At 39.9% G+C, this 24,594-nt stretch overlaps 1 protein-coding gene across 1 annotated transcript in view; it reads right to left on the bottom strand.

Moving 5' to 3' along the window:
* LOC131827927 (dual 3',5'-cyclic-AMP and -GMP phosphodiesterase 11A) overlaps positions 1-24,594 on the bottom strand; it is a 248,434-nt gene that overhangs the window by 165,668 nt on the left and 58,172 nt on the right. Inside the window, exon 8 of the mRNA XM_059168871.1 lies at positions 2,189-2,264. Coding sequence (XP_059024854.1) covers positions 2,189-2,264 — 76 coding nt within the window. The remainder of the gene's footprint in view (positions 1-2,188; positions 2,265-24,594) is intronic.

The following is a 24,594-nucleotide window of genomic DNA, read 5'->3' as shown; positions in this document are numbered from 1 at the left end:
GCTCTGGTGTCACACTGTCTCATTTCACATCTCAACTCCACCATCAGCTGTTACCTAACATTTTTGAGCCCTGAAAGTCCTCATCTGCAAAATGGGGATGAAAATGTTGATTATCTCAGAGGCTATGAAGATGAAATGAGATAGTGTTTGAATGTTTTAAAGCATGTTGCTCACATGGAGTGAACATTCAAGAAATGTGGGGGATGGTGGCGCAGTTAACCTTCAAAAGAACAAAAAGGTTAGTTCTGCTGCCTAATACCGATGGGGTACATACAGTTCTAGCAAACTTAACTCCTATGTACTTTCTCTGTCTCAAGTTCATTTCCAGCACTGTACCAGATGTTTTGGGGCAAGATTCTCAAAACATACAGTTCTAATCAGAAAAACTGAACAATCTTGAAAAGCATTCTCCCATGTCCCCATTTGGTACAAACCAAACACAGTTATAATTCTAAAACATGCTTGAATTTTTTTTAAAACACCTAAATTCCCACTAGGTAAGTAAGTCATCATATGCTAGAAGACATTAAATAATGATGTGTGTATGACGTATATAATGAAACAGAAGTCTTTGGCATGTAAAAGGCAAACTGCAGTCTTGATTTTTTTTTTGAATTTTTTTTTCTTTTTAAAGATTTTATTTATTTATTTGACAGAGATCATAAGTAGGCAGAGAGGGAGGCAGAGAGAGAGAAAAGGAAGCAGGCTCCCTGCTGAGCAGAGAGCCCTATGTGGGGCTCAATCCCAGGACCCTGAGATCATGACCTGAGCCGAAGGCAGAGGCTTAACCCACTGAGCCACCCAGGCGCCCCTGAAGTCTTGATTTTGAAAGAATAATAGATGTTTACTGTTAGGAATGAAAGCTAGGACTGTATTTGAGATTGCCATTGGACATCAACAGCACAGAAACAGTGTTTCTTATGTCCTTCCTCTTCTCTTTAAACTTAAATATATTTAAAAGTATACATGATGCAATTCAATACTTCGTACTAGGGGTTCAAATTCCCAAATCTTTGAACATTCTTTATGTTCATTGATGTAGAAAAATTTTTCTGCAAAAAGCGAACTGATGAAAAAAAATTCTGTTATAATCCAAGCCTTGACAATATTTCCAGAATACTAAATCCTTTGATAAGTAGCAGGGTCTTACAGTTTAATAGGCAATGTTGGGGGGAAACAAAGAAAGGCCAATGCACTAATTACCTTACATCTCTTAGAAAAAATCATGCTTTAATTATGTTTCAATAATTTTAACTAACACCTCCACTCTTTATAACTTCTTTCCTTACCCACTGACTTCTTTCTTAGATTTAATACTTTCCTGATAGAGGTTCTGAGGGGAGGGAAAGGAGCAAAGGAGGGAGAAAAACTTGGAAACTGTTGGCCCACAGTTCTGTTATTCTGGGTCAAGTATAACCTATTTCAGAATCATCCAGATAGAAAGATGCTGCACAGTCTATATGCTGCACAGTCTAATAATGCATGTTCTTTTCCTTTGCATGTACTCCACCTATAAAAGCACAGACGTAAGCACACAGATGTAGTGGGAAAATCTGTAGAGGAGTTGGGACAGCCTGACTTGTAACCCTGATCCTGCAACTAACATTCTGTGACTTTATTCTGGTCTTTGTGGGATTCCCCCACCCCACCTCGATTTCCACAAAGTAAGATAAGAGAGTTCTATCAGTTGATTTCTGAGATCCTCTCCAACTTCAAAATTATTGGTTTAAAGAATAAATTTTTGTTCATTGTTCTGGCTCATGTGGATTCATCAGGAGTCTACACCTATGAAGTGATGTGAGGGAATGAAAATTAGGTTGATGAGTCCTGGACATAAAAGAGGGGAGCAGCTATCACTTCTTGGCCTTTTTGCTAAGATCAAGTGCAAAAGGGGGGAACAGGCTAAAGAAAAAGATGTGGTGTATTTTAAAGTAAATTTGTCTTTCTTTATAAAAGAAGTTTGTACTGGGTGGCACAGTTGGTTAAGCATTTGACTCTTGGTTTTGGCTCAGGTCATCATGTCGGGACCGTGACATTGAGCCTTGCATCAACGCCACGTTCAGAATGGAGTCTGCTTAAGTTTCTCTCTCCCTCTCCCACTGCCCCTCACCTGCACCCTCCCTTAAAATTAAAAATAAAACAAAAAAGAAGTTAAAAAGAAGTTTGAACTATTTAGGTAATGTCTTACCAATTATTTGGTGGTTGCTATTCCAAATAGGGACGCAGAGAACAGATCTTATATGAAATCCTGATATCTGGTCAGCCTAGGATATAAGAAAGCAGTTAATTAAAATTAAACATTATTCACCCATTTCTGACTTAACAGCTTACCACTCTTCATAACAGACATTTTAAAATAATTTTAAAAAAGACACGTTATAATCTATTTTTTAGTGCAGATACTCACCTGCCTCTCTTAATTTAAAACATCACAATAAACATCAAGCCCCAACCAAATATGAATAAACCAAAAGTCCCTACAGAACACTACCTCCTCCAATCCCTGCAGCCACAGAGATCTGAATGTAAAACTCTTGATCATGATCATACCACCAGACAAAAATTCTAGAAACTGTTTCTGCCCTGAGTATTTAAAACATTTTATTTAAACTAGTGGTCAAGTCTCTTTGATTGGGCACATCTGTTAGTGAAAATGTTTTGAGCCTATAATGTTACCATATGCATATATACTTTTAATAACTTCTCTCTCTCTCTTATTTATTTATTTGTTTAGTCTTGAGAGAGAGAGAGAGACTCTTAAGCAGTCTGCCTGGGGGGGCTCAATCTCACAACACTGAGATCATGACCTGAGCTAAAATCAAGAGTCAGGCACTTAAGCAACTGAGCCACCTAGATGCCCCAGTACTCTATATTTTTAACATCACTAATTTATTATATATATTATAAAGTCATACACAAAAAATTAAAGTTGCCATATGAGAAATGTAGAGGTTCAGATATCTTCTTTCTATACTCTAGACTGTCAGATGACATACTTAAAATATGAAGATGTAATTACCAGGACCAAAAACCATTCATTCAGTAATAAGTTCCACTTAATATTAAAACCAATGGTCCATATCTAACTGTTAGATAAGAAGACTGATATGGTTTTGGTGAATTCATATGACCTTGATATCTAGTGATATCTATAAGAAAAAAACAAGATATCAAGGTTTTATATGGTTATTGGGATAAAAAAGGTACTTTTAAATGTTCATTGTAGGGGCGCCTGGGTGGCTCAGTGGGTTAAAGCCTCTGCCTTCGGCTCAGGTCATGATCCCAGGGTCCTGGGATCGAGCCCCGCATCGGGCTCTCTGCTCAGCAGGGAGCCTGCTTCCTCCTCTCTCTCTGCCTGCCTCTCTCCCTACTTGTGATCTCTGTCAAATAAATAAATAAAATCTTAAAAAAAAAATGTTCATTGTAGAAGTTAAGAGCTACATATTTTAAACATTTGAAATTGGAAGTTCATTTGCACTCCTAAATGTTTAGGTGATTATTTTTATTTTGTTATTTTTATTTTATTAAGATTATTTTTAGATTGTTTTGGTTTTCCTCTGAGAAATTAATTTTCCAGATATCTTCTATTCTTGACACCAGTATGTTTGTTTCTTTTTTAAAAGTACTTGTTTGGTTTTGTTCAAGAAATCTTTCCCTACTCCTAGCTCATGAAGATATTTTCCAATTCTTTTCCTAAAATCTTTATTGTTTTAGCTTTCACATTTAGATTTGCAATCAAACCAAAAGTGATTTTTGAGAATAGTGTGAGCTAAGAGTCAAGCCTCTTCTAACAACTATTTATTTGTCACCTCCTATGCACCACACACACGGCTGGGTTTTGAGGATACAAAAATGAATTTAAACAATTATGTGAGGAGCTCACGGTGTGGTAAAAATAGAAACAGTTAAGATAAAATAAGGGTCCAAGTAAAGCAATTTCAAAATACTATAGAAAAGCCAGCAACTCTGTTTAGAGAAATCAAGAATAGCTTTAGATCCTTACAAGTGTGTGGTCAAGGACAATGATGGCGCTGGATGTTCACTTCCTGTCAGGCACTGGGTTCAACACCTTCACAGGTATTACCTCATATACTTGTTAAAACAATCCTGAAGGTAGGTACTGTTTACTTCCTCCCTCTCAGGTAAGACCCAGAGAGATTAACTGCCTTGAAAGTGAAGAGACTGGTTCAGAGAAAGTCAGATAATAACAAACACATCCATCAGAGTTATCGTCCAGAAGAGACAAAGTGGTTTTCTTTCTCTCCCTCAGGCTAGAGTCTGACTTACAGCAATGCTAGGGAGCAGGAAGGAGGAGGCCCATTGTACAGAGGTCTGGGTGGTATCAGCTGCAGACTTGGGCTAGCCAGAGCGGCGCTAGAATGTTTGGGTCTGCTTTGTTCCGCTGAGTGTCATACACAGCGGTTGGTAGTCCTGAGCCAGCACAGAGAAGGAGGGACAGTTGCCTCTGCCAAATCTGGGCCAGCTGAAGTCCCACTCTAACCTTTCCTGAGAGATCTGAAGCAGCTGAGGAACGAGGTTCCTCAGACGAGAACATGCGGTGAGTAAAAGAAACAAGGACAGAGACAGCTCGAGAGGCTGGTGGTGAGAAAAACAAACCTCAGGCTGTTGATCAGTGAAATAAGAGAGAGTTTTGTTTACCAAAAATCATTATTGTAGTGCTCCCCAAAGAATTTCTTATTCTGAGGAGGCTCTCCCATCCCTGCCGAGGATAACATGGAAATTTTTCTGGTTTGCCTAAGAGCGGCTGGAGTTCCCTGATGTGGGGAACACAGTCTGAGCAAAACGATTCCGAGTTCAAGTTACAATTGAGATGGTGGTGGGAGAGAGGGGGTTGCTGAGGCACGTCTCCGAGTCATCAGCCTCTGGTTTGGAGGGAGTGAGTAAAATCACCAAAGAAGAGCTTGTGCAAGGAAAAGGCGAAAAGGATGAAAATTGAACTGGAGGGGACCTGGTATTTTGGGCGGAATGAAGATGACCGGGTCAGTGCCTGGGATGGAAGAGAGCTCCAAAGCTCATGCTCGTAAACTTAAGGCTTTATAGCATTTCTAATGTGTGAATACACTGCTACGACCTTTGCAGAAACAGATTTATTGATGTGTATCCAGACTCTAAAAAGTATAAATATCCTTCAACCCATCAATCCTTGTGTCTAGAAATTTATTCTATGGTAGCTATTATAGCTACACACAAACGTTACATAGAAAGGTGTAAATCATAGCATTACTAATGATGATGCTAGGGACTTGGTTAAGGAAAGCACAGCACATCTACACAATGGAATATTATCCATCGAATGTAAATCACGCTATAGAAGAATATTTGTTAAACATGGACATTTTTAATACATCAAGTGATAATAGTGTGGGTATCTATAGGTGTACAAAGAGTTATCATGTATGTTGGAAAATCCTGGAAATATAACCATAGTAATTACCTTTGAATTGTTGGCCTATGGGAATTTCTTTTTTTTTTTTTTTTTTTTAATTTTTTATTTTTTATAAACATATATTTTTATCCCCAGGGGTACAGGTCTGTGAATCACCAGGTTTACACACTTCACAGCACTCACCAAATCACATACCCTCCCCAATGTCCATAATCCCTCCCCCTTCTCCCAAACCCCCTCCCCCCGGCAACCCTCAGTTTGTTTTGTGAGATTAAGAGTCACTTATGGTTTGTCTCCCTCCCAATCCCATCTTGTTTCATTTATTCTTCTTCTACCCACTTAAGCCTCCATGTTGCATCACCACTTCCTCATATCAGGGAGATCATATGATAGTTGTCTTTCTCTGCTTGACTTATTTCGCTAAGCATGATACGCTCTAGTTCCATCCATGTTGTTGCAAATGGCAAGATTTCATTTCTTTTGATGGCTGCATAGTATTCCATTGTGTATATATACCACATCTTCTTGATCCATTCATCTGTTGATGGACATCTAGGTTCTTTCCATAGTTTGGCTATTGTGGACATTGCTGCTATAAACATTCGGGTGCATGTGTCCCTTTGGATCACTACATTTGTATCTTTAGGGTAAATACCCAATAGTGCAATTGCTGGGTCATAGGGCAGTTCTATTTTCAACATTTTGAGGAACCTCCATGCTGTTTTCCAGAGTGGCTGCACCAGCTTGCATTCCCACCAACAGTGTAGGAGGGTTCCCCTTTCTCCGCATCCTCGCCAGCATCTGTCATTTCCTGACTTGTTGATTTTAGCCATTCTGACTGGTGTGAGGTGATATCTCATTGTGGTTTTGATTTGTATTTCCCTGATGCCGAGTGATATGGAGCACTTTTTCATGTGTCTGTTGGCCATCTGGATGTCTTCTTTGCAGAAATGTCTGTTCATGTCCTCTGCCCATTTCTTGATTGGATTATTTGTTCTTTGGATGTTGAGTTTGCTAAGTTCTTTATAGATTCTGGACACTAGTCCTTTATCTGATATGTCGTTTGCAAATATCTTCTCCCATTCTGTCAGTTGTCTTTTGATTTTGTTAACTGTTTCCTTTGCTGTGCAAAAGCTTTTGATCTTGATGAAATCCCAGTAGTTCATTTTTTCCCTTGCTTCCCTTGCCTTTTGCGTTGTTCCTAGGAAGATGTTGCTGCGGCAGAGGTCGAAGAGGTTGCTGCCCGTGTTCTCCTCAAGGATTTTGATGGATTCCTTTCGTACATTGAGGTCCTTCATCCATTTTGAGTCTATTTTTGTGTGTGGTGTAAGGAAATGGTCCAATTTCATTTTTCTGCATGTGGCTGTCCAATTTTCCCAGCACCATTTATTGAAAAGGCTGTCTTTTTTCCATTGGACATTCTTTCCTGCTTTGTCGAAGATTAGATGACCATAGATTTGAGGGTCTATTTCTGGGCTCTCTACTCTGTTCCATTGATCTATGTGTCTGTTTTTGTGCCAGTACCATGCTGTCTTGATGATGACAGCTTTGTAATAGAGCTTGAAGTCCGGAATTGTGATGCCACCAACGTTGGCTTTCTTTTTCAATATCCCTTTGGCTATTCGAGGTCTTTTCTGGTTCCATATAAATTTTAGAATTATTTGTTCCATTTCTTTGAAAAAGATGGATGGTACTTTGATAGGAATTGCATTAAATGTGTAGATTGCTTTAGGTAGCATAGACATTTTCACAATATTTATTCTTCCAATCCAGGAGCATGGAACATTTTTCCATTTCTTTGTGTCTTCCTCAATTTCTTTCATGAGTACTTTATAGTTTCTGAGTATAGATTCTGTGTCTCTTTGGTTAGGTTTATTCCTAGGTATCTTATGGTTTGGGATGCAATTGTAAATGGGATTGACTCCTTAATATCTCTTTCTTCTGTCTTGCTGTTGGTGTAGAGAAATGCAACTGATTTCTGTGCATTGATTTTATATCCTGACACTTTACTGAATTCCTGTATAAGTTCTAGCAGTTTTGGAGTGGAGTCTTTTGGGTTTTCCACATATAGTATCATATCATCTGCGAAGAGTGATAATTTGACTTCTTCTTTGCCGATTTGGATGCCTTTAATTTCCTTTTGTTGTCTGATTGCTGAGGCTAGGACCTCTAGTACGATGTTGAATAGCAGTGGTGATAATGGACATCCCTGCCGTGTTCCTGACCTTAGCGGAAAAGCTTTCAGTTTTTCTCCATTGAGAATGATATTTGCGGTGGGTTTTTCATATATGGCTTTGATGATATTGAGGTATGTGCCCTCTATCCCTACACTTTGAAGAGTTTTGATCAGGAAGGGATGCTGTACTTTGTCAAATGCTTTTTCAGCATCTATTGAGAGTATCATATGGTTCTTGTTCTTTCTTTTATTGATGTGTTGTATCACATTGACTGATTTGCGGATGTTGAACCAACCTTGCAGCCCTGGAATAAATCCCACTTGGTCGTGGTGAATAATCTTTTTAATGTACTGTTGGATCCTATTGGCTAGTATTTTGTTGAGTAGTTTCGCATCTGTGTTCATCAAGGATATCGGTCTATAGCTCTCTTTTTTGGTGGGATCCTTGTCTGGTTTTGGGATCAAGGTGATGCTGGCCTCATAAAATGAGTTTGGAAGTTTTCCTTCCATTTCTATTTTTTGGAACAGTTTCAGGAGAATAGGAATTAGTTCTTCTTTAAATGTTTGGTAGAATTCCCCCGGGAAGCCATCTGGCCCTGGGCTTTTGTTTGTTTGGAGATTTTTAATGACTGTTTCAATCTCCTTACTGGTTATGGGTCTGTTCAGGCTTTCTATTTCTTCCTGGTTCAGTTGTGGTAGTTTATATGTTTCTAGGAATGCATCCATTTCTTCCAGATTATCAAATTTATTGCCGTAGAGTTGCTCATAGTATGTTCTTATAATAGTTTGTATTTCTTTGGTGTTAGTTGTGATCTCTCCTCTTTCATTCATGATTTTATTTATTTGGGTCCTTTCTCTTTTCTTTTTGATAAGTCGGGACAGGGGTTTATCAATTTTATTAATTCTTTCAAAGAACCAGCTCCTAGTTTCGTTGATTTGTTCTATTGTTTTTTTGGTTTCTATTTCATTGATTTCTGCTCTGATCTTTATGATTTCTCTTCTCCTGCTGGGCTTAGGGTTTCTTTCTTGTTCTTTCTCCAGCTCCTTTAGGTGTAGGGTTAGGTTGTGTACCTGAGACCTTTCTTGTTTCTTGAGAAAGGCTTGTACCGCTATATATTTTCCTCTCAGGACTACCTTTGTTGTGTCCCACAGATTTTGAACCGTTGTATTTTCATTATCATTTGTTTCCATGATTTTTTTCAATTCTTCTTTAATTTCCCGGTTGACCCATTCATTCTTTAGTAGGATACTGTTTATTCTCCATGTATTTGGGTTCTTTCCAAACTTCCTTTTGTGGTTGAGTTCTAGCTTTAGAGCATTGTGGTCTGAAAATATGCAGGGAATGATCCCAATCTTTTGATACCGGTTGAGTCCTGATTTAGGACCGAGGATGTGATCTATTCTGGAGAATGTTCCATGTGCACTAGAGAAGAATGTGTATTCTGTTGCTTTGGGATGAAATATTCTGAATATATCTGTGATGTCCATCTGGTCCAGTGTGTCGTTTAAGGCCTTTATTTCCTTGCTGATCTTTTGCTTGGATGACCTGTCCATTTCAGTGAGGGGAGTGTTAAAGTCCCCTACTATTATTGTATTATTGTTGATGTGTTTCTTTGATTTTGTTATTAATTGGTTTATATAGTTGGCTGCTCCCACATTGGGGGCATAGATATTTAAAATTGTTAAATCTTCTTGTTGGACAGACCCTTTGAGTATGATATAGTGTCCTTCCTCATCTCTTATTATAGTCTTTGGCTTAAAATCTAATTGATCTGATATAAGGATTGCCACTCCTGCTTTCTTCTGATGTCCATTAGCATGGTAAATTCTTTTCCACCCCCTCACTTTAAATCTGGAGGTGTCTTCGGGCTTAAAATGTGTTTCTTGGAGGCAACATATAGATGGGTTTTGGTTTTTTATCCATTCTGATACCCTGTGTCTTTTGACAGGGGCATTTAGCCCATTCACATTCAGGGTAACTATTGAGAGATATGAATTTAGTGCCATTGTATTGCCTGTAAGGTGACTGCTACTGTATATGGTCTCTGTTCCTTTCTGATCTACCACTTGTAGGCTCTCTCTTTGCTTAGAGGACCCCTTTCAAGATTTCCTGTAGAGCTGGTTTGGTATTTGCAAATTCTTTCAGTTGTTGTTTGTCCTGGAAGCTTTTAATCTCTCCTTCTATTTTCAATGATAGCCTAGCTGGATATAGTATTCTTGGCTGCATGTTTTTCTCGTTTAGTGCTCTGAAAATATCATGCCAGCTCTTTCTGGCCTGCCAGGTCTCTGTGGACAAGTCAGCTGCCAATCTAATATTTTTACCATTGTATGTTACAGACTTCTTTTCCCGGGCTGCTTTCAGGATTTTCTCTTTGTCGTTGAGACTTGTAAATTTTACTATTAGGTGACGGGGTGTGGGCCTATTCTTATTGATTTTGAGGGGCATTCTCTGAACCTCCTGAATTTTGATGCTCATTCCCTTTGCCATATTGGGGAAATTCTCCCCAATAATTCTCTCCAGTATACCTTCTGCTCCCTTCTCACTTTCTTCTTCTTCTGGAATCCCAATTATTCTAATGTTGTTTCGTCTTATGGTGTCACTTATCTCTCGAATTCTCCCCTCGTGGTCCAGTAGCTGTTTGTCCCTCTTTTGCTCAGCTTCTTTATTCTCTGTCATTTGGTCTTCTATATCACTAATTCTTTCTTCTGCCTCATTTATCCTAGCAGTTAGAGCCTCCATTTTTGATTGCACCTCATTAATAGCTTTTTTTGATTTCACCTTGGTTAGATTTTAGTTCTTTTATTTCTCCAGAAAGGGCTTTTATATCTCTCGAGAGGGTTTCTCTAATATCTTCCATGCCTTTTTCGAGCCCGGCTAGAACCTTGAGAATTGTCATTCTGAACTCTAGATCTGACATATTACCGATGTCTGTATTGATTAGTTCCCTAGCCTTCGGTACTGCCTCTTGTTCTTTTTTTTGTGTTGAATTTTTACGTCTTGTCATTTTGTCCAGATAAGAGTAAATGAAGGGGCAAGTAAAATACTAAAAGGGTGGCAACAACCCCAGGAAAATATGCTTTAACCAAATTAGAAGAGATCCAAAATCGTGAGTGGGGGGAAAGGGGATAAAAAGAGGTTCAAAAAGGAAGAAAGAAAAAAAAAACAAAAAGAAAAGAAAAAGAAAAAAAAAAGAAAAGAATTTTTAAAAAAAAGAAAACACCTAAGAAAAATGTAAAAAAAAAATATATATATATATATATATATATATTAGATAAACTAGTAGAAAATCGTTAAAAAAGAAAAAGGTAACAGTTAAAAAAAATTTTACCCGAAGGCGAGAGAAAAAAAAAAAAATGAAAAAGAAAAAATTAAATTAACTGCAAGACTAAAAAAAATCACAGGAAAAAAGCCATGAGTTCCGTGCTTGGCTTTCTCCTCCTCTGGAATTCTGCTGCTCTCCTTGGTATTGAAACCGCACTCCTTGGTAGGTGAACTTGGTCTCGGCTGGATTTCTTGTTGATCTTCTGGGGGAGGGGCCTGTTGTAGTGATTCTCAAGTGTCTTTGCCCCTGGCGGAATTACACCGCCCTTACCCGGGGCCGGGGTGAGTAATCCGCTCGGGTTTGCTTTCAGGAGCTTTTGTTCCCTGAGCGCTTTCCGTAGAGTTCCAGAGGACGGGAATACAAATGGCGGCCTCCTGGTCTCCGGCCCGGAGGAGCCGAGAGCCCAGGGCCCCACTCCTCAGTGCGCCCTCAGAGAACAGCGCCAGTTACTCCCGTCTGCCTGACCTCCGGCCACGCTCCGAGCTCACCGAGCCTGCGACCGGTTCAAGGTAACACGGAGCTGCGAGCTTACTGTCAGCTCTGTCTCTGTAGCCGGCTTTCCCGTTCCAATACCCGCAAGCTCTGCGACACTCAGACACCCCTGATCCTTCTGTGACCCTGCGGGACCTGAGGCCACGCTGACCCCGCGTGGGCTTCGCCCCGGTTTAGCCTCTGGAGCGATGTCCCTCAGCGGAACAGACTTTTAAAAGTCCTGATTTTGTGCGCGGTTGCTCCGCCGCTTGCCGGGAGCCGGCCCCTCCCCCCAGGGTCTATCTTCCCGTCGCTTTGGATTCACTTCTCCGCCGGTCCTACCTTTCAGAAAGTGGTTGTTTTTCTGTTTCCAGAATTGCTGTTCTTCTTCTCTTCGATCTGCCGATGGATTTTCAGGTGTTTGCAATCTTTAGATAAGCTATCTAGCTGATCTCCGGCTAGCTGAAGCAGTCTCAGCTTGCTACTTCTCCGCCATCTTCGGCCTATGGGAATTTCTGTTTCTTTACTTTCTAAGTAGACTTTTCTTTTTAGAACAGTTTCAAGTTCACAACAAAATGAGTGCAAGTACAGAGAGTTCCCATCTCTTGCCCCACACCGGCACCTTAGCCTTCCCCACTAGCAACATCAGTGTGCTACATTTGTTACAACTGATGAACTCACCCTGATACATCATTTTTCCTACAAAGTCCCCAGTTCACATTATGGTTGGCTCTTGAAGCTGTACTTTTCATGGGTTTTAACAACTGCCTAATGGCCTGTATCCCCCATTACAGTATCACACAGAGGAGTTTCACTGCCCCTCAGAACTTCTCTGTTCATTCCTCCATCCCTGCTCAGTTCTGACCACCACTTTTCCTCCCCAGTTTCATGTTCAGTGTGTACATCATGATGATCTGATGCATGTATATATTGTGAAAGAATTCTGCCTAGGGGAGTTTTTAAACTACTATTTCTGCTTTCTAAATTTTGGATAATGAATTACTTGTAGACAAGGGGGAAAGTTATTTTCTAAATAGAACTGACGTGGAACAATAGCGTCAAATTTTGCAGCATAGTCAACTAGGATAAGCCCCCCGAAATGGGTCACTGAAGCACCAAAAATGGGATGACTGAAGACAAAGACAGGCAAGGCAAGAAGGGATGGGACGAGAGACAGAATTCAAGTGGTTAATTCTAGAGGAGAGGAAGGCCACACTCAGAGAGTGGAGTTGGACAGATCCAACACTGGAGGCTTGACACAAGAGGACAGGAGGAGCAAAAAGAGAATGCTGAGAATGTCTTTAAATCATTCCCACTGCAGCTGAGGGAAGGAAGGGAAGCCGACGCTAATCGGCGATGAGAAAAAGGAAGAAAGCGTGGTAATGATCAGCAGGCTTGATGAGCCCAGCACGACGGGAGATGGGGAGAAAGCACAGCAGAATATGATGAGGATGAATTTTTTTATTTTAAGATCATTAAGGCAACCCCCTCTCCCCACCGACTTGTCTATCGGTGGCAATGCTGTTGTTTCTGAAAAATGGTTAGTCGATATGACCATACGAAACAGCAAGGGCTGAGAGCATGTATCGTCCTCTGCAGGGGCTAAAGGAGAAGAGATGAAGCCCATCAAAGGAAGCACCAGACGTCTGAAGAATGAACCCCAAACAGGAGCGAAGAAGGATAACAAAGTAGGCAGGAAAGAATCATCTCTGTTTATCAGATAACCCAGGTGTTCAGATCATATCAGTCCATGGAGCTCATAAATATCTATTGGCCTCTTCACCCCAACCAAGTCACCAAACCTCTCTATGTCTCAGTTTTGTTATTGACATTTATCTCGTGCACACCAGAATGTCAACACTGGCTGTCTCCAGATTTTGGCATTATAGCCAATTCTCATCTTTTTTCCTTTGTGCTTTTTCTTATTTTCCAAGTTGTTTTGTAGGAATATGTGTGAAAGGGTTTCAAAATTTGCAAGGTGTTTTGCAAGTGTAAATATTACATTTATGTTGTAAATGTTAATTAACATTAACATTGCAAATATTAATACTGAGAGGAAAACCTGCCTCCCAATATCGGCCCCACTGTTCCACAGGGTTCCCAAACATTCTCAGTTCAAAACTCACATCGTTAGAGTCCCAGATGTTAGACCATGTGAGACTAAGCAGCCTTTCTAGAAGGCTATGTTCAAACATATTGTCTGGGAGTGCCTACTTCTTTCCAATTAAAGATGTGTATACCTAAACATTTTCTCTAGTGTCCTCATTGGGTCATTCCAGTACATGCATCTACTTGGAGCCATCAAAATACACTTGTGATGTTTTCCAGCCTCTCAGAGGCAGTCAGTGGAAAAGTTAAGTGAGTTGGTGGTACTATAACACTATTCTTTATTTTTCAATGTGTTTCCTTTCCCTACAAAGGTAGGTGCAATTTTAGTAATACGTCTGTCTGTCTGTATGTATTTATTTATAAATAAAATATTTCATTTTTTTGAGAGAGAGAGAGTGAGTAAGAGAAAGAGACAGAGTGCATGAGCAGGAGAATGGGCAGGGGCAAAGGGAGAAGGAGAAGCAGACTCCTGATGAGTGCAGAGCCCGTGGAGGGGCTCTAACCCAGGATGCCAGGGTTATGCCTCCAGCCAAAGACAGATGGTTAACTGAATGAGCCACCCAGGCACCCCAGCAATAATTTAAAGCAATACTTTATCTCCCAAATGTCAGTCTACCAAAGAAATTCTGACACTAGGACAAGCTGAGTGTGGAGATGTTCTGACGTCAGTCCCTTGGTTTTTTCTGAAACAGTAGAGAGGCAGTTTCTTTTTGCCTACCTTACCTACACATAGGATCAGTCCTAATGGCTTCTAGAACATACCTACAAATGATTCCTTAAATTTCTGACAAAGTACTCCTGAAAAATCACTGACCATTGGGCTTAGAACTGAGGCATTCACCACCTACGCAGCAAAGTCTGTTCCACTCTGACGACCCTTATTTGCTTCACAGCACACAGCTACCCCATTCTATACCTTAGTCAAGTCTTAGTAACCCTCCTAACCTTCCTCACCTTCCTGGTCATCTGGAATTGTTCCATCCACTGCCCAGTCTTCAAACCCTTCTACCCGGGAGGTATCTCAAACTGGCTTACACTAAGTATCAGCGACTAAGAGGTTGCTGGTAAGCAAATGGTTTTCAGCAGATCCACGGAGCTCTATCACGTAATGGTTTCAATTTTGCGCATTTCCTTTGTGACAGCAGCAGAGCTGATAGACCAGAAGGCATTATAGGAAACAGACAATGAACTGTCCTGCTGAGCTAGCACTCAGCATCCCAGACTACGGGAGTGCTTGGCTATGAGGCTCTGACAGCTGAAATGGGCTTTAATGTGCTAAGTCAAAGGATCTTGGAGCCTGGAGCCCCATTATCCTTAAGTGCTACATGACAAGGGCAAGAAATATTGAGTTGTCTTCAACAGGCCTTAGTAATTTAAAAAAAAAAAAAAAAACACCAGAGGAAGAATTTCATATGGAAAAACTGGGACTGAAGCCCGATTTAGGGTCATGACACCTTAGATTTAACAGTGTAACTTTGGGCATCAGCCACCCATGGCAGAGGAGATCTGGGTGCTGATAGGTTTCCCACGGCTCCTAAATTTCTAACAAATACATACATCACCAAACCATCCGTGCATAAGACCTGCCCTACTTTTTTAGTTACTTTCTGCCATTTCCCCCCAACTCCCCCTACTTGCCGAACCTTTCTTATTTAAATGTTGGGTCCAATTGTTCATTCCTGCTCCAGACAGAGGACAAACTAACTCCATACATAATTACTCTGAAAATTCTCTCCATGACCATACAAATGGGGGGAAATCCTAAATTAAGCAATAGAATATTACAGCTTATAATGACTAAGTAATGCCTTGTTGTGCATTAGTGTCTTTGTTTTAAGGTATTCTTTTGAATCTAGTACAAAAAGAAAGGGAGAAAGCGTCACAGATAACGCACTAGAGCGCAACTACTTATTGGGAGTTGAATTCATAAGCACAATGCCAGCTAAAAGCAAGACCAGAATAACTGTTTCAGGGTGACTGTATTTGTAAATAGAATATGCACTCCAAGAAGTCACCTGATACTGCAGCAGCTCATCTGTAAAGGCTTTTTATTCACATGCTGTTGGGACAGTCTCAGGCAAAGAAGGACCCTAGGATAAAATCCAGGCAGCACTCTACGCTGGCTAGGGCAATAGAGAATAACCATCTGAATTCCCCAAAGATATGGCAAGGAAAGTTAATTTACTTAGAAATCTTGCATTATTTCACTTCTGGCTCTGAGTAATAATTTATGGTTTTTAGAGGGCTCATAATAGCCTGGCAGAATATAATTTCACATAAAACATAAAGGGTCTAAAGTTTTAAAATAGCTTTATAATTTTACTGAATTACAAAAATAATACAAATACTTGTGAAATTTTTAAGTAAAAATAAAATCCAAATCTCTAATCTTGTCATCTCTCTAGACATGGCAACTATGAACAACTTAGTGTAAGTTATTCTTGATCTTTTCCTACAGATATATAATATGCTCATGCATCAATCTATGATATATTTAACAATATATATATTCATAAATAACATAAATAAAATATTAAACAACACTGAACAAAAATGACTATTAAGTACTAAACATTGTTCCACTTATTGGGGAGATATCAGTGAGCAAAACAGACAAAATCCTCACCTTCACTGAGCTTACATTTTAGTGAGAGAAGACAGATGGCAAAAATAAAAAAATAAATACAGAAATAGATTACATATTAGAAAGTGTTAGGAATTATAGAGAAAAAAATAGGGCAGGGTAAAGGGGATTTAATAGCAAGGTTGTTAGGCCTTACTACTAGGTAACATTTGAAAGATGACTTTAAAAGAAGTGAGGATTTGATCAGAATCCTAGAGGAGAACATAGGCAGTAACCTCTTCGACATCAGCCACAGCAACTTCTTTCAAGATATGTCCCCAAAGGCAAAGGAAACAAAAGCGAAAAATTAACTTTTGGGATTTCATCAAGATCAAAAGCTTCTGCACAGCAAAGGAAACAATCAACAAAACAAAGAGACAACCCACGGAATGGGAGAAGATATTTGCAAATGACAGTACTGACAAAAGGTTGATATCCAGGACCTCTAAAGAACTCCTCAAACTCAACACACACAAAACAGATAATCATTTCAAAAAATGGGCAGAAGACATGAACAGACACTTCTCCAATGAAGACATACAAATGGCTATCAGACACATGAAAAATGTTCATCATCACGAGCCATCAGGGAGATTCAAATTAAAACCACATTGAAATGCCACCCTACACCAGTTAGAATGGCCAAAATTAACGAGACAGGAAACAACGTGTGTTGGAGAGGATATGGAGAAAGGGAAATCCTCTTCCACTGTTGGTGGGAATGCAAGTTGGTGCAGCCACTTTGGAGGACAGTGTGGAGATTCCTTAAGAAATTAAAAATAAAGCTTCCCTATGACCCTGCAATTGCACTACTGGGTATTTACCCCAAAGATACAGAGGTAGTGAAAAGAAGGGCCATCTCTACCCCAATGTTTATAGCAGCAATGGCCACGGTCACTAAACTGTGGAAAGAACCAAAATGCCCTTCAACTGACGAATGGATAAGGAAGATGTGGTCCATATACACTATAAAGTATTATGCCTCCATCAGAAAGGATGAATAGCCAACTTTTTTTTTTTTTAATACCCAACTTTTGTAGCAACATGGACAGGGCTAGAAGAGATTATGCTGAGTGAAATAAGTCAAGCAGAGAGAGTCAATTACCATATTGTCTCACTTATTTGTGGAGCATAACAAATAACATGGAGAACATGGGGAGATGGAGAGGAGAAGGGAGTTGAGGGAAATTGAAAGGAGAGATGAACCATGAGAGACTATGGACTCTGAAAAACAATCTGAGAGTTTTGAAGGGGTGGGAGGGTGGGAGGTTGGGGGAACCAGATGGTGGGTATTGGGGAGGGCACGGATTGTATGGAGCATTGGGTGTGGTGCATAAAAAATGAATTCTGTTATGCTGAAAAGAAATAAAAAGGAAAAAAAAAGAAGTGAGGATTTGAACTATGGAGATATTAGGGAAAAAGTATTTCGGATGAAGGAATAGCCAGTGCAAAGGCCTTGAGGTAGGTGTGTGAGCAGTATGTTCTAGGAATAACAAAATGACCAGTGTGGCTGGAGAAGTAGGAGTCAGGGCTGAGGTCAGTTAATGAGGTGCCAGATTGTGTAGGGCATTGTAAACCTCTGAAAGGATTGTGAGTTTGGCTTTTCCTATAGTGATGACATAAGGAGACTTTGAAGAGTTTGTGAGCAGAGTTGTGATATGATGACCTAAAATATAAAAGCACCTGGCTATTATATCGAGAACAGAGTGTAGAGGGGCAGAGAGGAAGAAGCTATGGCCATGAAATAGCCCAGAGATGGGGGTAGCTTGGACTGGAGTCCAAGCTTGGTAGGAGTTGTGTGGTGAGAAGTAGTCAGATTCTGGATAAATTTCACAGGTAGAGCCACCTGGACTTCCTGATGAATTAGACATGCAACGTGAGAGAATTATGCCTATAAAATTTTGTCATGAGCATCAGGAATGATTGAGTTGCCTTAAAAGATATAGAGAAACAGAGAGAGGAGTAGCTTGGGAGAAGAAAAGTTGTGAGCTCTGTTTTAGACATGTTAGGTTTGAGGGGTCTATCAGAAAAATATGCTTGTGGACATTCTTCCATAGTAGGACATATGGAAGGTCTTATGGGATAGAGATACTTTGTGTGGATGCAAGTGTAGTCATTATAAGTGTGGTAGGCAGAATTCTCAAGATGGCCTCTAAGATTCCCACTTCCCACACTCCATTTGGTACAAGTCTGGTAGAATCCTCTCCCCTTGAGTGTGGGCAGGACTCATAAATATGACAGGATCATCAATTCCTTGATTAGGTTATGTTATGTGGCAGAGGTATGGGATAGCCACTCTTGTGATTATGTAATTCACTCCTGACATCCTGTAAGCCTTTGTTGCAGCCGACTGCATCACATTCTCCTGATGGCTTTGAGCAAGTGAGCTGCCATGTTGTCATAGGGCTGTATGGCTAGTCACTAAGGGCAATCTCTAAGAGCTGAGAGAGACCTTTTAGCAGCAGTTATTAAGAAAAGGGAAACCTCAGTCTACAACTGCAAGGAACTCAATTCTGCCATCACCTGAATAAGCTTTGAAAGGTGCCAAAATCCACATGAGAATGTCACCTAGCCAACACCTTGATTTTAGCCTTTTGTGACCCTGGAGTGGAGAACCCAGCTATGCAGTACCCAGTTTTCTGATCCACAGAAACTGTGAGATAAGAAATGGATGTTTGTCTTATGCTGCTGAATTTGTGGTGTGTCATTATGTAGCAATAGGAAATTGATACACACGGTGTTCTGTCAGTATCTTCAGGAGCCAAGCACAGGCACCCTCTTCCCAAGGAGCAAATGATGGGTAAGACTATAAAACCCACCTACATGGTAACCTGTGAACATGAGTGCTTCTTGAGCCACAATAAATAAATATAATCAGGTATATCTTTTCTCTCTTCCATCCTTTTCATGGAAGATGTAACAGAGTCTTATAACAGAATGAACATACCGTGATATTCATAAGGTCACAGAATTTAGAGCTCAGAAATTTAGTTCTGCTCTGTGAGTATCTTATATAACCATTCTCTCATGATTTTCTACCCCTAAGCCAAGGAGTTTGGCCTTAAAACCATGCAGGCCATCAAGCCCAGCAGGTGCCGCTCCTCAGAGTTAACCCAAACAGGCAGATAGAAGGCAAGTAATCACTGCGGCTTGCCCTCCAAGTTGCTCTCCTCCCCACAAGGAGGGAACTCCATTAAACATTTAATACAGTCACAAAGAGAATACCCAGCAGGTAGACAACTATGATTACTTGCCCTATAGCCTTCACAGCAAGCTCTTGGCAGCACCTGGGATGGGCTTTATATCACACGAAACACTTCCCTTTGTAGTTTCTATTAAAAGGAAGACCAACAGTTTCAAAACTGAGGTTTCAAAGTAAGGATCATTCTCTTGCTGCATATCTTTGGGCAGAGCTTGTGAGGACTTCCCAGAAGTGATTATAAGGTAGGAAAGACACCAAAATTGGAAATCTAGTTTCCACTTTAGCTGTACAGCTATTTACAGCTGTAAAGCTTGGCAGACTAAATTCTCTCTTATTAACAGAAAATAGCCACTGGTGTCATGAATCTCCCAATTGACAAGCTTCCTGTGTTCATCTAAACTGGGGAAGAAACTACCAAATGCACAAGAGAAGATATATTGGGGTTGGCGCCTAACTGGCGATCTGAAGACTCCTCAAGATGGTTTGCTGGGCAAGTCATTCATTGGTGGTTGCAGGATGATTTCATTCATGGAGAAGGGAACATCTCCCTGTGCAATACCAATGATCAGGACATTCTGTTTGGGTTCAATAGGAACAAAAATTAAACTCCTATTGTGTTAAGCCACGGAGATTCTGGAGTTTATCTATTGCCTTAACTGATACTGTGACTTGAATGTGGGGAACGGGGTTGCATTTGAAATATACCAGAGTAATCGATTTTTCAGCTATACATTTTAAAGACTGGTGGGTTGTTTGGACTTGGACAGTGTGGCTGGCTGACTCCAGAAATTTGATCATCCTTAATGTGCCTTGGTAATCTGGTCCCTGGATGTCTGGCCATTCTTGTGGAGAGCCAAGTCTGCATTTTGCTGGCTCCTTGAGGAGAGGATATGGTGACCATCTCTCTACGGTAGCCCAAGGCCACGGGACATGCATCCAGCCTCAACACCTCTGTAACAAACATCTGTTACTATTCCTCCTCTGAGAAGACAAGGAGAGAACTGGCTGACTTGAAGACCTACAGGTTATCAGATTAGTGCTACCATCTCTTCTTTACTGTCAACAAACAATCACCCTTAATTCCCCTCTTTGGCTAGCAACTTTCCTCTTCCTTCCCTACTGTGTCTAGGGATGAAGAGAGTTGAAGCTGGTTTGTCTATAATCAAGGTCTGCTGGTCTGCTGCTCTGTGAAAGGTCCCTCATTTTAGAGAAAAAGACCTGCTTTTGCCAATCTGCTCTCACCCCAAAAGAAGAAAGTAGTCCTTTTTTTAAAAAAAGATTTATTTATTTATTTATTTATTTGACAGACAGAGATCACAAGTAGGCAGAGAAGCAGGCAGAGAGAGAGGAGGAAGCAGGCTCCCCGCCAAGCAGAGAGCTCGATGTGGGGCTTGATCTCAGGACCCTGGGATCATGACCTGAGCTGAAGGCAGAGGCTTTAACCCACTGAGCCACCCAGGTGCCCCAGAAAGTAGTCCTTAATCAGGCAGATATCTTCATTGATATTTATATAGAACTGCATCATTTATAAACTGTATATAATTTAACATGTTATAATGTATATGCAAGTAGTATGCCTACAGGCAGGATAAAGAGGTGGGTTTGCTGGCCAACATTCATGTGCCTTTGCGGATAGAAGGAAGATGGGAATGGTGATTCCATTGCCCAGGCAACTCCTTTGCAGCTGGTTCTTATAGGAGACCAATCAGGGAATTAAATTAGGAATCAGAAAGTCCAGTCTGTTCTATGCCCTATCTCAAGGAAGCTGTGTGGTCTTAGGCAAGTCAGTCTGTTTCCTCGTCTGTAAAGAAATCTCTAATATTCCTATTAACTTAAAGTTGACACATCTATAATATTAAATCCCAGCATAAGACCAATCCATTTTGGGGGGTTCTATCCCAGGACACTACATTGTCTGATGAATTAGGGTCCTTTTTCATGTTCAGTAAGGAGAATTCAAGTTGCCAGAATTAGCCATTGAGCTATTGAGAAATTTAGGATAGATACCAACATTCAGGAAAATGTATTTCTGGCAAATTTAAGTTCATTATATAGATTTATGTTGAGGAAATCTGTAGGAAAAATAGGAAATGCTTTGAAGGGATTACCTATGATACCATTCTGCAGATTATCATTCTTGTTAACCAGCTTCAAACTATTCAGGGAAGTCAGTGAGTGTAGAGAACCAAAAGGCAAGCACTTTTTCCAGTGGAGAGAACTCTGGGAGATACTCCATTAATCCTGGATTAAAAAGTTATTTCCCTATATTCTACCAGTAATAAATAACTACTCAATTATGATTACCAATAAAAATTATGGCTCCATAGCTGACCAAGAAGAGAGAACTCAAACCTTTGCAGGAAGACAACACAGTTCTAAAGGTTACCCTCTACTTCTAGGATGATTCCAGAATTATTTTTAGTGCAAGAACAAAGTAATTGTATTTTGTCATGACATTTTTTTTTATCTTGAGGAAAACACTTAAAACATTAATAAAAAATATTATCTGAAATGGTTGTTTTTATCTTATGATCTACACCGTCTTACATCAGGCTTCATGGGGAGAAGGTTGGAGCCTCTTAGCCTCTTGGCATCGTGGCTTAGGCTGGAGTCTCATTCATTATTAACATAAACAGTTGATACCTGTCCCTGAGGCAAAATATACTTGATAAGGGAGGAAGCCTAAGCAGATAAATAATTTTGTTTTTTCTGGTGTAATATAACACACACACACACACACACACACAACAACACACACACACACATTCGTAGGACATGTCTACTAGATGCTTGCAGGAATACTCTCACCTCTATCTACATGGATTAATTCCTTACCAATTTTTTCCCTTACCATGAGAAGGGAAACATAAATAATTTGATATTTTAAATTTATATATTTATATATAAAGTTATATAAAAATTTAATTTTAAATTCCAATACAATGCAAAGAGACCACGTAAAAATCAAATATGATGTGTCTTCAGATTTGCATTTGAAATTCAGGATTAGGTATGTGGCAGATTGAAAGGTGAAAGACCAAGAAATAATGTTGGTATAAATACATGCTTTATTTTATCAGAGGGAAGAAAGTGATTTCATTAAATAGTCACTGAAGACAGTTTACTGTCTTCAGGCATCATTGCCTCTAACTACTGAATAAAAACACAACATTTTGGGGTCCAATCCCACCGAAGTAACTGTTGCATTTCTGCTCAAGAGTCCACACTGTTCTTTTAATAGATCAGTGGAGCATGCTGCTTTATTGGAATGGACTATAAGTTCAGAGAAAAATGTAAAATGGCTGTATCACTCTCTAATCAGGCAGAGATGTGACAAGAGTCTGAAGACACAAGGAGATGGCATATCCAACATCTCTGAATTTTATGAGTGAGAAATATTCTTGAGATATGAATTGTGCTTGCTACATGTGCTGTTTTTTATTAAAAAAAAAAAAAAAAGAACAATGACTGGACAAGAATTTTTCCTTCCCTGATGAAGGCGAAGATGTTGCTAGCCTATGACCCAGGCTGTCAGACTCCAAGGTATAGACAGACACTGGTCCTTAACAGTTATGTATGTGACCGCCAAACATGGAACCCAAATGTCCATCAACAGCATAGTGGATAAAAAAAAAAGCAAGGCTTCTTCATACAGTGGGATACTTGGCACAGGGAAAATAAATGAATGAGTTGCAAACTCACATGACTCAGGAACATATGTCAAATGAAAAGGCAAGCCATAGAAGAATACATACAGTATAATTTAATGTATATAAAGTTCAGAGACATGCAAGGTATAATGATCTATTTGGCACAGATTCAGATATATGCAATGAAACTATACAGAAAAACAAAGGAATGTTAAGTTTAAAGTAGGATAGGTTTACCTCTGCAGGCAAAGTTAAGGGGAGGGATTAGGAAAGATCAGTATAAGGATTCACAAGTAATAGTCATGTTCTTGTCTTAAACTGGATATGGGTGCTCACTGCCTTGTGTTTTGTTATATCTTTACATATGGCTTAACCAACTTTTTAAAATGGCCTAATTTGTTGATTCTTTCTTTTCCCCAGAATTTGACTTCAAGGTACAAAGCTAAGAGCAGAATAACAGTAATCCATACCAAACTTAGTGCTAAAATTTGGGAAAGAACTCAACTGTGACCCCTTGACATCTAATCTAATATGAAGACTTGGTAACAAGGAATTGGCAACAAATGATTTTTCTGCATAGCAAGACTTTCAGATTTGTTTAGCTATTACTGATGTCAGTAATAGGACACCGAGACCATTCCTTCATAAAGCTGTGTTTAGATATCTGTTCTTCAGGATTCTTTCTCTAAAAGCAAGAAGAAAGAAACACAGCAAAACACAAAACTTTGTCATATCAGTCCTAACCCAATCATATTAGTAAAGTAAACAAATACTGACCTCTATAAAGCATTTCTGCCAATCACAGAACAAAGGTGTTGGTATTTTCCCACAAAGGAGGACAACTAAAGAAGCTTTCAACTGGGTACTTTCCCAAGGAAGGTAAGTTAAAACTTAGAAATAATGCATCAGAACTGAAGAGAGATAGAGGGGTGGTCAAGTTTGGGACAGCCAAGGGAGCACGCTGCAGAGACACCCAACCCAGACTGAGAGTTTGTGGAAGGATTTGCAAGGTAGGAGCAGCTGAGCTCCGTGCTCAAGAATTAATAGAAACTGCTAGGGGACATAGCCTGAGGGAAGAAAGCTCCAGGCAGCTACTGAGAGGTGGTGAGTTTTGGGGACTTAAAAATTTCCCAGCAGAGATCTGCAAAGATGACATGGCTGAAGTTTGAAGTTAAGTTTAGACTGCAGCCTCCTACCACATCATGCCCACCCCAGACATAGGATAGCACAGGGCATTCTTAACGTGGCTTCCAAGGTCCTGGAACAATCTGGCTTCTGCTTCCACTTACAGCCTTATCTACCTGGTGCTTTTGACAGCATTAACTCACCTTAGCTCTCCAGACCCTCAGCCCCCATGCTCTCTCAGCCTTGCCTGGAACACATCTCCTCATCTTCCTTGCAAAAAAACTCCTGTTACTCATTAAATCTTAGCTTGGCAATCTAGAATTGAAGACATGTAATTTATTGAAAACACACACACACACACACACACACACACACACACACACACAGGTATTTTATAAATTCATGTAAATTTATCTCTATGATATTGTAGATATTTAGAATTTAAACATCTGCAAGTCAGAATCTATATTGCTTTAATATATTCTGCATATAGCACAATGTGCCTACA

This window comes from Mustela lutreola, chromosome 3, assembly GCF_030435805.1.
Source record: "Mustela lutreola isolate mMusLut2 chromosome 3, mMusLut2.pri, whole genome shotgun sequence".
Lineage (NCBI taxonomy): Eukaryota > Metazoa > Chordata > Mammalia > Carnivora > Mustelidae > Mustela > Mustela lutreola.
Note: the sequence above shows the minus strand (reverse complement) of the source record. Positions and strands in the feature narration are given on the sequence as shown.